Below are 15,858 nucleotides of genomic sequence, written 5' to 3'. Positions count from 1 at the left end.
GCATCCCGTTGGTTGGTGTAGCTCGTTATATATGCATTCCATCGTTATAGTATTGGTGTATGGTCATTATTTGCATGTTTTGTTTTGTTTACTCTTATACTCTTTGTCTGCATGTCATAGTGTTTTGCTCTTTTAAGTCTTCGTGTGTTCTAAATTCACATTGCGATAAGACGTGTCACGGTACTTGTCTATCCCAAATTCGTGTATTTGGTTTTGATGTTATATTTGTTATTCTCGTGGGATTTTGTCTGATGCTTGGTCCGTTTCTGTGTGTGTTACATTGTAGTGTTGTGTCGTATCTTTCCTCTTATATTTAATGCGTTTCCCTCAGTTTTAGTTTGTAACACCGATTTTGTTTTTTGTCCATGGATTAATGAGTTTGAACAGCGGTATACTACTGTTGCCTTTATCTATGGTGATTAAGATAATATGTATGTTCACTTTCTTTTGTTAATATGTCTATTGATAGAGTTATACAATTTCAATTGATTATTTTATAGTCTGTCTCTTCATGTTGTGATGAAACACTATAGGTCCTGGTTATGGTAAAAGTTAACGCTTATGTATACGTTTAAACCCGCCACATTTGTTTGCAACTGTCCTTAGTCAGGAACCTGATGTTCAGTGGATGTGGCTGGTTGATGTGGTTCATAAGTGTTTCTCGTTTCTCGTTTCTTATATAGATGAAACCGCTGGTCTTCCTGTTTTATGGTTTTAGACTAATCATTTTGGGAACCATTGAAAGCTTTCTGTTCGGTATAAGTCAAGGCTCCGAGTTCAATAATTTACCTTTACAAATTTTAATTTGGATGGAAAGTTGTCTTATTGGCACTAATGTCAAATTTTCTTATATCTATTAAAACTTACTGCTGTACTTTTATTTTTGACATTTTTACCGATCATGCCTGTTTGTTTTATACAAGTAAGAGGTTTATTTAACAATAAAACCAGGCTGAATTCACCATTTTCAACATAATCAAATCCCTGTTACAATACTTAGGCATATGTCTGCCTTGATGAAAATTAGTGTTTGAATTTTGCTTGAACGAATGTGTGATGTTTAACTTTCTGCATTGTTTGTCAAAAAAAAAAGACATACAAAGTACTGACACTTTTAATGTAAAAAAATATGTTTAACTATCTTCTAAAACAATAACTTCAAATATAATGATGGCATCCTATAAGCTTCAGTAAAGTCGAAAATTTACATCATACACATGCAGATGAATCATGGTCAAAGAGGTGTCGAACCCTATATATTTAACACTGTATGGTCCCCATTACATCTTATTTTTTTTTATTGTATATTTTTGTATCGGTTTATGTTAAGTATTGATTGTATGTATGGTGTTAAAAATATATATATATATATATATATATATATATATATATATATATATATATATATATATATATATATATATATATATATATATATATATATATATATATATAAGTTCTACCTTTTCATCTCAAATATTCGTTTAATGGACTCTTCTTTTTATTATTATTTATGTTTTAGATAAAAACAGTTCATCCAAATATTATATATATATTACTATACTTTATTTTACGTATTACTAAAATGCTATCATCTTTTTTTTTTATTTTTAAATGTTAAATGATACTGAAAATATACTGAATTAAGCTGCTTATATATATTTACATAAAAAACATGGCTTATGTACAGTAAATATTTAAGACGTATGTATACTTAGTCTCATAGAGATAAAAATGTTTCTATTCAGCCACTTACCATTTAATATGTACAAAAAATCATACCAGGGTTAATTGTCTATCGACTTGGCATCTCATGTCAAATATATTCAATTCAATTAAAAAAGCATATTTGTGTATGAACTTAAAAAAAACTATATTTTAATCAATGACATAATTGTAACTTGCTATAATTGGACATAAACTTGATTTTAGCGTAGAAATTGGGACTTAGTTTGGAGAGAGAAAATGATTAAAGATGGTCATATCACGAAAAGAAAATGAATTAACAAAATCATATGCTTAAGGGGGCTCGAGGGTATAAATCTATTTTTTTAAATATAAGATTCCGGTATTTGTTTCTTTAAATTAACTTTATCATATACTTAATAGAATAATTTCTTTAAAATGTGGTCACTGTTTATTTAATGTGGTACCCAACACTTTCACTAAAATTAATTTGGCTCGTTTAATTTTCATAAAGATTAAAAAAAAACTTTGACCAACCTTTTAGTCAGAAAAATTACACTGGTTATATAGCAGTTTGACAAACACCAATGTTGATCATTGAGAAGCTTGATATTCCCATTACAACACAACGTAATTAAAACGTTAAGCTGACTTTACAGAGTTATCTACCTGTAGTGCCACCTTAAGCTCATAATCTGCCTTCGAAAAAAATCATGCATTTTGTTAAGGAACTGTTTTCTGTTGAACAAATAGGAGAAAAAGAGGTAATATGGAAACACAAAAAAAAAATTACAGAAATTGCATGAATTTGACATTTGTTCAGTTACATTACAGCTTATTAAAAAATAATAAAAAAATATAGGTCACCGATGAATAAAACAAGATAAAATTAAGATTTAATGCAAAGATAATGGCATGTTTGCACCGAAGGATGAGAATTTGGAGCTTTGTCAATGATACTGACATTTTAAACGTCATTTTGGGCCAAAACGAATTGACTGGTTTTTTGGTTTATTTTTGTAACATATGATAGAGTAACAACAAACAATGTAATAAATAAAATGTGTAATGAACAAAACAATGTTTAAATTTTTGTTGAAATGTTTGTACCCTGGAGCCTCCGTAATTAATTGATTTTTCGATATCATATCCCACTGACGTCTTCCGAAGTGGAATTCTGTGATTCGCACATGCATGTTTGTTTTTGCATAAAATACTTTAGGTACAAAAATATTTTTTTTTTTTTTGGTTTTCCTTTTCGGAAAATACTTACAAAATTTGGTTAAAATGGTGCCTTTAATATTATAACTTTAAAAGTAACGACTTCCGACTTTTTAATAGAATGCTACAAAAACAGATTATTAATATTTCAATAATAATTCAGAACAAAAAAATCCTGAAAATTGTAAAAATCTTAATGTTATTGAATTATACTTTAGAAGTAAGTTGCAAAGGGATTCGCGAAGTATGGAAAATATTTGGAAGGCTGATAATCAATAGTCTATAATGATTGTGTCATTGTTAGGAATATACAATCATATACATTTCTTTAATGAATGATCCAAAATCAGTGTCCTGTTATTAATACAGTCAAACATAAGGTAGCTCCTATACAGTCAGCAAACACGCCCAAGTCGACGAATTGTTTCACATCCTACTGATACGGAACATACATTGAGCATGTCATTTTGTAATTTTGTGTAAGTACTGTACTCCACCTCCATCTACTCGTAAAAGTGCCATCATCAGACTATGGGTTGTCTTTATTTTTGAGGTTGCTTTCCATTTCTTCAATATATCTTCTATCAAACCAGATAAATCTTTTGGAAACTTGACGACACTTTTCTCAACTTCATAGAAACTAATACCTAGTTCTATTCCTAACTGTAATGCACAGTTTCCTATTTGGTTTGATAACTTCTTCAAAACGTCGTCACTTGGGGGTTCCTGTAGTTTTAAATCTGCAATGTCTAATAGAATATTTGTTTTAATGAACGCATGTGCATATAAATATATATTTTTATTTTAAATGGCCATATGACTCAAAATGATATATTTACATTAAAGCGATTTATTAAAACTCAATCACATTATCTGTATGCGTCACAATCGTATGTCATCTCCACAATTTTGATCAGCGTCACTTAAAAATAGACGAATTAAAAACTCGTAAATCAATATTACAATATCTTGAGATTTCATAGGATCGAATGTATATGTTTTTTACTCTCGATAGCATAACGATTTTGGGTTTCAAACCACATGATAACAAAATGTGGGTACTTTGATGTGTAGTTAACACCATGTGTTTATTTATAAAAGAAGACAGACACGATTGGATTAAACATTCAACTAACAAACCGTAGAAAAACTTCATTAGTTGAGTTGCTTATCGTATACATTGGTATCTTAGCAATAGCATTGCCTTACAATAACATTACTGCCTTAAATATTCTTTGAACAAGTAATCTTAACATATTTGTTGCGTACGCGCATCAAGGTTTTTTTTTTTATAGCCTGTGATGTTTGTCATTGATGAACTATGTTCGTTGTTGTTGCATTTTGCATGTTGTGTCGACTATGACATGTATATCATTAGATTTTGCGTTTCTATGAGATGAATTTTCTTATGTTTGCGCTGTATTTCTGTTTAGTGTTGGTTTTTTTCCGCGGTATTTCCTAATATTGTCATGGAGCAGGGTGTTTTAGCTAGTCATATGACCAAGTTCAACACCCTCATTTTTTCTAAAAAAAATCATGTACCAAGTCAGAAATATGGCATTTTTTTTCAATAAGTCCGTTGCTGTGGATGTTGTCGTTTGTTTTTGTTGCACTTCTGTGTTCCTGCTGTTTCATTGTTTTTCTCCTGATAGTTATTAGGTTATAGTTTTTTAGCCGGATTTGTTTTTTCCAATCGATTTATGACAACACCGGTATTCCTCTGTTACCTTTCTTTAAGGATTAATGTATTAAAGTAAATGTGAATGTGTCAATATATAACTTAAATCGTGATTGTTCTTACCAAGCAACTTCGTTTTCTCTCTGAAAACCTAAAAAAGGAGAAACTTATTATAAAATCAAATTATAAGAAGATCTCGAAATTTATTTTTTTATTTTTTTCATTTTCAAATAATTAGACACCACTCCAGTTCATTAAGACAATCATCACAAATTTACTGCATTTGCAGTGTTTCCTGTCGTAATGACTTATGTTGAAAAAGACTTTTGTGACAAGTCATTAGATGGCAATGACATATTAGTTTTACATATTAATATCGGTTGTTGTTTTGGATCAACAAATAATTCTCACATATCCAAATGCACTGGAATCACACGTTAACCTCAATTGGTTGCTACATGAAACATAGAAAAACAAGTTCAGTATTAAATTAGTTGAACTTGATTCAGTCAAACAAAAGGACAATATGAGTTATCAATCTTCAAAATAGTATGTACCTGGCAAATAAAATGGGTATTCAAATTCGCTGCAGTCAAGGCTTCTGCTAGGTCATTTAAAGTAGGTTTTTCCAGGTTTGAAAGTTTAGACTCTTTCCATTTAACTAATGCCATTGACATTATTCCTTCACGACTGTGACTGCAATACATATCTTCAGTGTTCTCCCATTGCCTTGTTGTCATTCCCAATTGTATGAAAAACTGTTTAAATGTATGTATACCAATCTGACTACCCAGTCTCACTAGATGTTTATCACTTGGCTCTGTTCCCAAATCGTCGCTACTGAGACCTACAAAAAGTATTTGCGTTGGTAACAGTACTTGCACCTTCATTCATTAGTAAAAGCCAGTAAAAATAATCATGGATGAAACCTATTTAAAAGACAAGTGGGAAATGATGAAACAAAAATCAATATTTCACAATTGTGATGATTAAATACATGGAACATGATAAACTCCTGAGAGATATTTTTTTTGAATTTATATTTGGAATATTCTTTTTGTACTAGTAAAAATGTCTATGTAGCATAGACTATCCATTTTAACAATAGTTACAAATGTATATCTGTTATACGAATTGTATTCAATTGTTGTTTAAATTTATATGTATTCCTATATTCATTAATTATATTGTCTACAGTCGTATTGACTTCTTTTTTAAACAAATTTGTTAAAAGTTGCATAGCTCTTTAAACGCAAAGATATATACATCTGTACTTGTTTAAGTTACCTGTACATCCATCTTCACCAACTTCACACATCTGTTGATTCTGTGAACATACATAAGATATGTGAATTAGATTTAAAGACGAATACAAAAAAATAAAACAACGCCAAAACCAGACGCCGAGAAAAATGTATAGTTCAAAGTCCAAATGGCAAAATCAAAAGCTTAAAACACATCAAATGAAAAACATCAAAAAACAAAATAACAAAAATATCGATCATCGAGGTAAATAAGAAATCGAAAATTTCTCAGCAAATTCCAATATTGAAAGCTCAAATTAAACATGATACAAATGAATAACAACTGTCATATTCCTGACTTGGTACATATATGTCTTTAGGTAGACAACGATGGATCAAACCTGGTATTTAAGTATTACAGCAAGCTAAATCCCTCACTAGTATGAATGAAACTTACCTTACAATTTTTTTGTTAAATTGTACAAACACATTTAAGCCGAAGGATATGCGATTGTTTAATTTTGTTAAATTTTGTAGTTCGACATTATTAGATGTTTATTACATTAAGTTGCCATCATGTGGTGCCAATGGACCTATATGAAATCCATTGTGCTCCTTAAAATACACATTCCCAGTCTAAAAGTGACCGTGAACTACAATTTAATGCACATTATAAACTATGGCTACTTCAGGGGAAAAGGAAATGGTATGGTTGCCAATGAGACCACCATCCATTTAAGTTCAAAAAAGGATGCAAGCAAGTACAAACAATCATAACGAAAAATTGAAACCATGTAGTCAGTTATCAAAAGTCCTGATTTTAATAATTACATAAAATCATTATATTAAGAACTTAACGGATCAACCTATAACTAATACAATTTTAGAAAAAAAAAACATATATGACAGCTACGAACCAACAACAAAAACTGAAATAAAGACTCCTGATTACTCGAAGTTGATGACAGATAGTATAACGTTAATAGCAATATGCATGTTTACACAAAACGCTAGTCTTTTAAGCCTAAACATGCTTATTGTCAATATGTACATATTCAGTGAATAAAAACGAAACATTTTAAAATAGAAAAAACTTATTACCAAATTTAGGTTGCAACTAAATATTTGGTTGTTGTGTACTTTTTTTATTTCTTAAGCATGTGTTAACTCAAAGGGGCAACGCGTGACATCATCATGCTTGTCTCTTGTAAGTATTATCATAAGGTTAACTGATATTCTGATTAATTGTCGACACTTGACGAGTTTGATACAATCGTTTGGCGTTTGTTTGTTTATTTGATATATTTGTTTTAATATAAGCAAACAAAGTGTTTATAACAGTTATACATTTGAATTTATTTACCTTGTCAAAGATCCAGTACAGTAAACATTTTGTGTCATGGACAATGTCCTTGTCACATTTCCAGCTCTTTACTTTATTGATCTTTTGTAGAGACGTAAAGCAAACGTCGTTGCCACATGGGATGCCTACTGCAAACGAGTACAATTCTAAAACATTTGTTGGTTTGATGTTATTACCGAAGCTGTTATGGTAAAACAATAAAGACGATTCAATATTCTTGGTCAAACATTCTTGTATGCTTGCTGCAACATCCGGTGAGATAGAAAGTAATGATTCCTTGTTTGTAAGATAAATATTCACGCGATTGTCGTCTACCCAGATTCGGAGTTCATCATCTTCACTTACGTTCAACACTGCGGCCTTGTGATAAAGACACGGTTTGTTCTTGTCCTCTTTTAATGGCCAAGCTATTACTGCAGCTCCAATAACTTTGTAAGCTAGTGCACTAGGTATCGAACTATCAGATAAAATGTATTTCAGGCAGATCGTTTTCTCTCTTTGACTTCCCAAGTTGTTGAAATCCGGTCGTGTTGCTTTGATCATGCATGGTACGATATACACATCTGCAGACGATTGTTTAAACGCCTTAGGAACTACTAGTATGTCCAGGTGGACAAGAAGCTTTAAGACGAACTCTTTGATTGCATCGTCTTGCATATACTGATTGAATTGGGGTTGTTCCCAAATCTTTAAAAGATCTCTCTTGTAGATTCTTCCCGTTTTGGTCATTGTTTCTAGTATGTATCTCAGGTCCATATCTGCAGGCCAAAATTGTTCGTCTGTCACGAAGGACCTAAGTATATTCACCAATGCAGGGGGGTGGATAATGATGAACTTGTCTAATCCAGGAAGGTTGTAATACATCAGCTTACCGAGTGAGTGTTGAACTAAAAGAAAGTCATCCATTTGATTTTCATTCAAAGCCAGGTCTGTATTAAGCTCATTAACTTGTTGGAGGTTTTCCTTTGTTAAGATGTTAATGTTCTTCATTTTCATGTTGGAGATTTGTAGCTCTAAAGGAACCCATTGCATGGGTCTTCTTTGACCCCAAGACGATTGCTTCATCGCAAATATGACAATTTGATCTGTCATTCTTTGTATTTCTACATCGTTTTTATCTACTCCATTAATAAAGTACAGCGTCTCCAGATGTATGTGAATCTTTTTCTCGTGACTAGAAAACATTTCTTTGATATCTGCCAAGAAGCATTCCTTCATCTTCTTTGTATCTCCCTAAAAAGTACATAACTTTAATATTGGGTAAAAGTATGCCATTGCCTCTTTGATGTGACTTGAGAGAACAATTTGACTTGAGATAATGATTTGACTTGAGAGAACGACATGACTGATTAATTTCATCGGATATAAATTAGGTTTTAGAAAAACGTGCGTTAAACCGTTATTGTGTGTTTGAAGACAGCCGCTAAACGGAATATTATTCATCAATGGTGTGCATACATGTGTAATATGTCTCGATAAGTGAGTTCACATTCAAAAATGAACACGTGATTTAAAATACGACAATATGACATATCTACCAACAGATGTTAAATATATATACCATAACGACTAGTCAGTCAATGACAGTATCATTCTTATATATAAATTGACTTTTAACAGTAGCTCTAAGGACCTTGACAATCTATATTTTCTTTCTAAATCATGTGTTCAAAAAGTAAGAAATATGATGTTAATCAAGACATGTGGCATCTTTGTAATGTGAGGTATTATTTTTTCAAATCAAATTATGCCGTTATTTTTCTATCAAGAGAGAGTTGTATTCTTCGTTTTTTAAATAATATTTAATATATATCTACCCCGCACATATCCCTATGTGTGGCTGCAAACAATATCATTGGCATTATTTCATCTGTGTCTGCAGTGTACGTCAAAATTGAATCAACCCAATGTTTTAGTATAGCTGAAAAAAGTAAGTCATTTAATTTTGTACAATATACTAATTTCACGGTTGTTATGTTTTCCACTTTTTGGACAAAGCCAATCAAAGGGCCTATCTCCAATAGGCTTCAGTCGAACAACTTAAAAAAAAACACTACAAAAGTTGTATCGCTATAAATTTAGAAATAGAATCAGCAATAGAATGCCATTATATTCTTAGTAATATATCAGGATAAGCATACCTCCTTTTAATGAAATACCAAATAAAGAAAACGAAAACTTTACAACCATTGTCAATTGTCAATTTATAATTGACGAGTTAAAGGCACACTATTGAACGATAAGATAATGTGTTAAAGTGTTTTAATAACATAGCATGTCTAGTCTAAATAGAACATAATTTCAACATTAACATGTATCCAACCTCATGGAGCTCTCCGCATGTGATAAACAGTTGATCATTTATATTAAACATATGCATTATACATGTACTCGTCATACTTAATTGTGTGCATTATGCTTATCCTGTTGATGATGAGTTTACTTACACGCAGCAGTAACTCCCTCAGGATAATCCTTTAACTGATTATATAAACCATATCTACCATCAAACATCAACAAAAATGATCCTTTGTGTTGTATGAACAGTTGATGAGTCATGTCATATGATTTCTGTCCACCAAAATCTATCAAGTCAGACGGTGCAATATCGATTTTATATTTTCCATTCCTTACTTCGTCTAAAATAGACGATTGCAGTTGCAGCTTCTGGAATTCTAATGATTCTAGTTCAGTTGTTACTGTCGAAAGGCTTGCAGAGGTAACTTGTGGTTCAAAATGTCCGGGCAAAAGTTTGATACTAGAAGCAGACGTCTTATCGGCAACCTTAACTGTTGAACGATGGCCAGAGGCGTCATCTCTCTGTTTGTATTTGACTGTTGATACAGGTGTGGCCACATCTAAGTAAAATGCTTGACCTGTCTCTTCAGGAGCTAATATTTGCTGTCTTTTTTCAAGATCAGGCGATTTACACAAATCTGGTTTACCTCGAAGAATTTTTGCATACACTTCATGACCTCGTTCACCTTTAAATGTTGATACAATATGTATATTGAAGTATAAATTACATATCAATTATGTGTTATACTTAGATATTTAGATTTATAATAAACACAATAACAGAAACTGTTAAAACGTTTACATCGAAACGGGATTCTGTAACTGTATACATGTTACTTCACTATTTTGAAAAATATTGTTTTCAAATTTCAAAAATATTGTGTATTCTGTATTCGATATACTTTCTATAACTGTATGTAAAAAGTAAACATAAAACAACCTCATGTTACGTTCTTTGTCAAGAGCCTGTTGATATCCTCTTTTGTATTCGATTCAAACAGGATACTGAATGACAAAAAACATTATGTCTGGGCCATCTTAACAAAGCCGTTTATTATAAAACAATGTATATATCATTGACTAACCAAAAGGGAACATGAACATATGCATATGGTCAAATGACATTTTTACGGTCTCCGATGGACAGTATTGAATTCGGAAATCAGTTTGACAGTTCAAGATTATCAAATATGTTCCAACCTACATCCATTACATCCATGTCGTCCTTCCATGTAAAACGTATGCATCCGATGAACCGTTAATATAGTAATACATAAGTCCTAGATTTGTATACAATAATTGCATGTTGACGTTGAGTTACCAACTATCAATTAATCATTCAGGGAAAACGGAATATTACATCTATTTACTCCATTAGCAATAAGTAACGAGTACTTGTTTGTTCATGCAAAATCATACATTTGTAACTGTATTCGTTCGTGATGTGTTTGTCTCATTCGAAAATAAGGAAACAAGGGGTTGATATTTTATATCTGTAAATTTAACCATGTTGTCAAATGTCTAATATTCTATTTGTGAACTGATTTTCCATAAATCATCAATTCAAAAAAAGCAGTAAATCATATTTTTTTCGTATACAGAAATCGGGTATCTTACTTTATGTGTTTTTCGTAATACTATTCAATTATAGCCTTTGCAAGGATATATTGACCTGAAAGAAGTATATTGAGTGAGGACGAGGTCAGAGGTCCATATAATTATTTTGGTCGATATATCCCGTAATTGCCTCATACAAAGGCTGTTCATATTTTATATAAATTAGGCCGTTAGTTTTTCTCGTTTGGATTGTTTTACGTTGTCATATCAAAGCCTCGCATATATCATTATGCGGTATGGACTTTGCTCATTGTTGAAGGCCGTACGGTGACCTATAATTGTTAATGTTTTTGTCATTTTGGTCTCTTGTGGATAGTTGTATCATTGGCAATCATACCACATCTTCTTTTTTATATGATTGCTAGATTATTTATTCCTAACCATATTTGTATCAAAATTGGCAGTGTTATATATTCGGTCATTTAATATTGTTGAAATTTTAAAGAGATGATATTGTATCCTAGACAATAAAACATATTAGTAGTCATTCGATTTATTTAATGTTTTTTCATCAGATAATCGATAATACGAATATAAAAAAAAATTATTTTGATGTGTAATATGCTTTTTGATGTGCAATATGCTTTTTAATGTGCAATATGCTTTTTGCTATCACCCGTTTTATATATACCTTCGAAAATATAGTTAAACATGTGACTTTTCCTGAACGATTTAAATTAGTTAAATGATACGAATTAATAACAATCTAATATATCGTTTTAAAAGAGGGACGAAAGATACCAAAGGGACAGTCAAACTCATAAATCTAAAACAAACTGACAACGCCATGGCTAAAAATGAAAAAGACAAACAGAAAAACAATAGTACACATGACACAACATAGAAAACTAAAGAATAAACAACACGAACTTAAGATTGATATCCGGTTAAGTTTCTTTTTTTCATAATGAAACCAATATATGATTAACAATTGGAAACAAAATAAACGGTCTTAAATGGTATTACATCGAGCATACCCTTTTTAAGAGGAACCATTTTCTTATGTTCTATATCGATACCATTCCTTCCAAAAAATATGACAAGTCCGTCGGTAGAATTCCACTTCAGAGGAATTTCTTCGTCAATCAGCACACTTGCTAAAGTACTTTTCCCAGCCCTACATGGACCACCTAAGAGAAAACAAGATACGAGTATAAAAATGAAAAAAGATGCAACGAAAATGTATATTTTTTTTTCTAATTTGAAGTCAACACTATTGTCGTTATTCAAATGCATTTCAAGATATTTTAGGAATATCAATGATTCACATATATCAAGTGTCGAAGTTATTTATCTCAGGCATATTGATTGCTTGGTTTTAACACCGCAATTGTTAAAACCAATTGATGCATACTTGGAATTATTTAAAGAAGGTGTGCTTTACATATTTAGTTTGTATTTACTGAAGAATTATTGAATCTTTTCTTTCGGTGTCAATAACAGATATCGTAATATTTTTAAGGGCCACTTCAGAAACATTCAATTGATGAAAAATAATATTATGATCACAAAGATAATGAAGGTATTCATACATGTCCGGCCGTCATTGTTTTCAGTTTATTATCGGTGCTAAAGAAGGATGCATAATCTTAGTCCATTTTACTGGACCCATATACCTAAGTTTATTTCCGAAGAGCAACTCCAGCTTTATAAGCAATGTCTTTTTCGTAATATTGGCTTAATATTGAGTTTTTATTCTGACAATTTATGCATTCATCCTTTGTATAACAAGGTTATGAGGAGGACGGATAAAAAATGACACTCCGTAAATGTTACGGTCACCATCACAAATTAGTTGATCCATACGACGTGTCTTGGTAAAAAATAACTAAGGACATTTTTACCATGTGTTAGACTGTGGTTTGTCATTACGTCGCCTGGTTTTTTAATTACCGAACGTGACTTATTCCCGATTGTTACTGTTTTGCTGAGTGTGAATTTAAATTGCTATAAGACGTGGCACGGTACTTTTCTATCCAAAATTCATTATTTAGTTTTGATGATATATTTGTTATTCTTTTGATCATATTATATATTGGATTTTGTCAAATGTCTTATCTTTTGTTGTTGTAAATCTTATCTTTTTTTCTGTTGTATTCGTATGCTATGGTAAAAATAATTAATCATGCATTGCATCTATTAGATTTTAGTTTGGTTCAACTAAATGTATACGATATATTTGCTTTACAGTTTGATTTAGAAGAAACACTGACATAGTTAGATAATTGAAATAATTATCTAATTACTACCACAATTTGATATTAATTAGAATTGTAATTTTCATTATCATTTGTAAATATTATATCAGCATTACAAACCTAGTCTTGAATGTTATTCTAATTCTATCCTATTTTTAGGATTTTTTTTTAAATTTTCAATTCAAATGTGACGTCCCTTTGTACGTTTAGTGATTTGGCTAACGCGGCTGCCAATGTTTATGTGCTTGTTAAGATTGTTTTGTCCATCTGTTTTTGTTAGTCACCGGTTTTATCATATATATCTATTATATAGTCATTTATAAACATATACTGTTTGTCAAAGTATGAATTATTCTTAATAATAAGAATGTTCTTATTCCAGGCAGAACACACTACAATTTTTTGAAACTTTTGGTCCTGAATGCTCTTCAACTTTGTTCTTGTTTTGGCATTCGAACTTATTTCAACTGAGCGTCCCTGGTTAGATTTGTTTGGACAAAACGCGCTTCTGGCGTATTAAAATTTAAACCTCACTCTTTGTTAGCTATTAGTAGTGTATTTCTCTGTCCTATATGTTCTAACACTTATTTTTATTGTACTCCTATCATGTAATGTTGTCATTTGAATTTTATATTTAACATTGCCATAAAAACGGGAGGTATGGTCAATTAATCATGCTTGTATAGAAAAATTATTAATGTGTGTTTATCACACAACTAAAAAACAATCTTTTTAAAATACATATTTAAAAGTGTGTTGTTTTTCTAACTGCAGTACACCAGTTTTTTTTTTAATTACTGTTCATCATGCTGTGGTATTCGTTCAAGCACTTAAGGAATCCGATTCCTGCAATTGTTTTCGTTATGGTTGAGGTGCATCTGCTGAATTGCACTATTGTAGATTTAAAAATAAGGTATGTCTACGAATAACATCAATCTAATGTGAAATATTTGAAAATTGTGTCTATCAATAATAAATGTACTACCAAGACTCAAACGGTTTTCATAAGACAGGTATTCTCCGTGTGAAAGCATTCGTTGGAACTCATCAGCATCAACTAACCATGGTAATTTAATATCTTTCTCTAAAAATATATATATGTAAAAGTATTACTTGATCATCTTCCGGAAAAGACAAAAACATGCATTTGAAGAATAGAATTTTCGACAAACAGACCATTTGACTTGTGATAATAATGTTTGGCAGTTGTGTCTTGACGTAAAGTTACTTTTCATTCCAATCAAATTGTGTTTTAATCATTCGGTATATGACATAGCATCGCCATGCTGAATACACAACATCAAATGATTCTTGACATTTTTTTTAAACTGATAACGTCGTGAAAGAAACACTTTTTATCGAACCTACCACGACAGATTCAAACAAACTTAAGTAAACAAATAATAAATTGAGACCATTTGCAGTCTGTGTTTCATTCTTAAAGATTTGTAGTTTATATCATTTGGAGAATTGTGCCTTTACATTTTCCGCCATTGTCCTGATCCTGAAATAAACTCATCATAGATACCATGACTTAATTTATTGTCATTTAGTATAAATGAGCCATGATGATATTACATTCATGTAACAGCAATATGTGTTGAAGTAGATAAACTTTTTGGCATTAAATTAACACACTACCCTTACCAATTTTCTGTTTGTACGGTCCAGCTTTCGGAAAGTTGGATTGTTTACTATATTCTTCCTGTTTTTTGTCGGGCAGAGTTTGTGGTTCTAATGCATCCTTAAAGTAAAAACAAGTGTTAACTGTTACTACATGTATGTATAGTATGTGACATGCAGTTTAACGAATTTTCAGTTAAAAGACATATTAGAGTTGATCCGAAGGTCATTTGTAATATAATGACTACTTTTAAACTATTTTGGTGAGTCGGCGTTTTTAAACCATTTTGCAAACATACTTCCTCGGTTTGAAAATTTGAATTCACCACACACATATCTTCAACTTGAAATTTGAAAACTTTACTTTCAAAAAAGGAAATGTCGAAAAGTATGTATGATCAAACATTTAAGGCCGTTTATAGGTTCCGCGTCTATATGATATGTCCATAACTATAACTTAACTGTTTACACAACTTTTATTTTGTTGCAATACTAAAGCTTTTCTGCCTTAGGAGTAAATAACCTTAGCTGTATTTGACAAAACGATTAGGAATTTGTGGTCTGCTATGCTCTTCACTATCGTACTTTATTTGGCAGTTTTTACTGTTTTGGATTTGAGCGTCTCTGATAAGTCTTTTGTAGACGTATTGCGCGTCTGCAACAAGTACAAAATTTCTATCCTGTTATCTATGTTGAGTTCATTTGAACGTAAATGAAGGAGATGAATCTCGTAAAATGTCTGTTATGTACCATATCTATAATGCAAGCTGATTAATTTGAAAACGACTAGATGAGATGGTCACATATTAAAAAAAATGCATTGTCTAAAAAAAGAGGTACAGCTAAATATTTATTGAAACTGTTCATGTAACAATTATTATCCACTGCGATATTCGATCTTGTACCAAATTGGTTGTGCAGTTCGTGCTC

The 15,858-nt window shown here is 31.2% G+C and overlaps 1 protein-coding gene across 1 annotated transcript; it reads right to left on the bottom strand.

Annotated features, from left to right (window-relative positions):
* Positions 1–1,435: 1,435 nt before the first annotated feature.
* Positions 1,436–15,023, bottom strand: LOC143052869 (uncharacterized). The gene is made up of 10 exons (XM_076226020.1): positions 14,953–15,023; positions 14,291–14,389; positions 12,085–12,237; positions 9,640–10,176; positions 9,010–9,113; positions 7,193–8,425; positions 5,873–5,912; positions 5,143–5,432; positions 4,709–4,736; positions 1,436–3,656 (listed from the first exon to the last, which is right to left on the bottom strand). The coding sequence occupies exons 2-10, from the start codon at positions 14,337–14,339 to the stop codon at positions 3,370–3,372; spliced, it is 2,721 nt and encodes a 906-aa protein (XP_076082135.1). The 5' UTR covers positions 14,340–14,389; positions 14,953–15,023; the 3' UTR covers positions 1,436–3,369.
* Positions 15,024–15,858: the final 835 nt, after the last annotated feature.

This window comes from Mytilus galloprovincialis, chromosome 11 (assembly GCF_965363235.1).
Source record: "Mytilus galloprovincialis chromosome 11, xbMytGall1.hap1.1, whole genome shotgun sequence".
Lineage (NCBI taxonomy): Eukaryota > Metazoa > Mollusca > Bivalvia > Mytilida > Mytilidae > Mytilus > Mytilus galloprovincialis.
This window is presented reverse-complemented; position numbering and strand designations above follow the sequence as displayed.

What these genes read in the sequence shown, in the direction of transcription:
- LOC143052869 (XM_076226020.1), bottom strand. Translation starts at nt 14,339, where the DNA reads ATGCTTTCACACGGAGAATACCTGTCTTATGAAAACCGTTTGAGTCTT. An exon ending in TGTACTGGATCTTTGACAAG is followed by an intron (nt 5,913 to 7,192) that starts GTAAATAAATTC and finishes GTATGTTCACAG; the next exon opens with AATCAACAGATGTGTGAAGT. An exon ending in AGAGAAAACGAAGTTGCTTG is followed by an intron (nt 3,657 to 4,708) that starts GTAAGAACAATC and finishes ATATTCTATTAG; the next exon opens with ACATTGCAGATTTAAAACTA.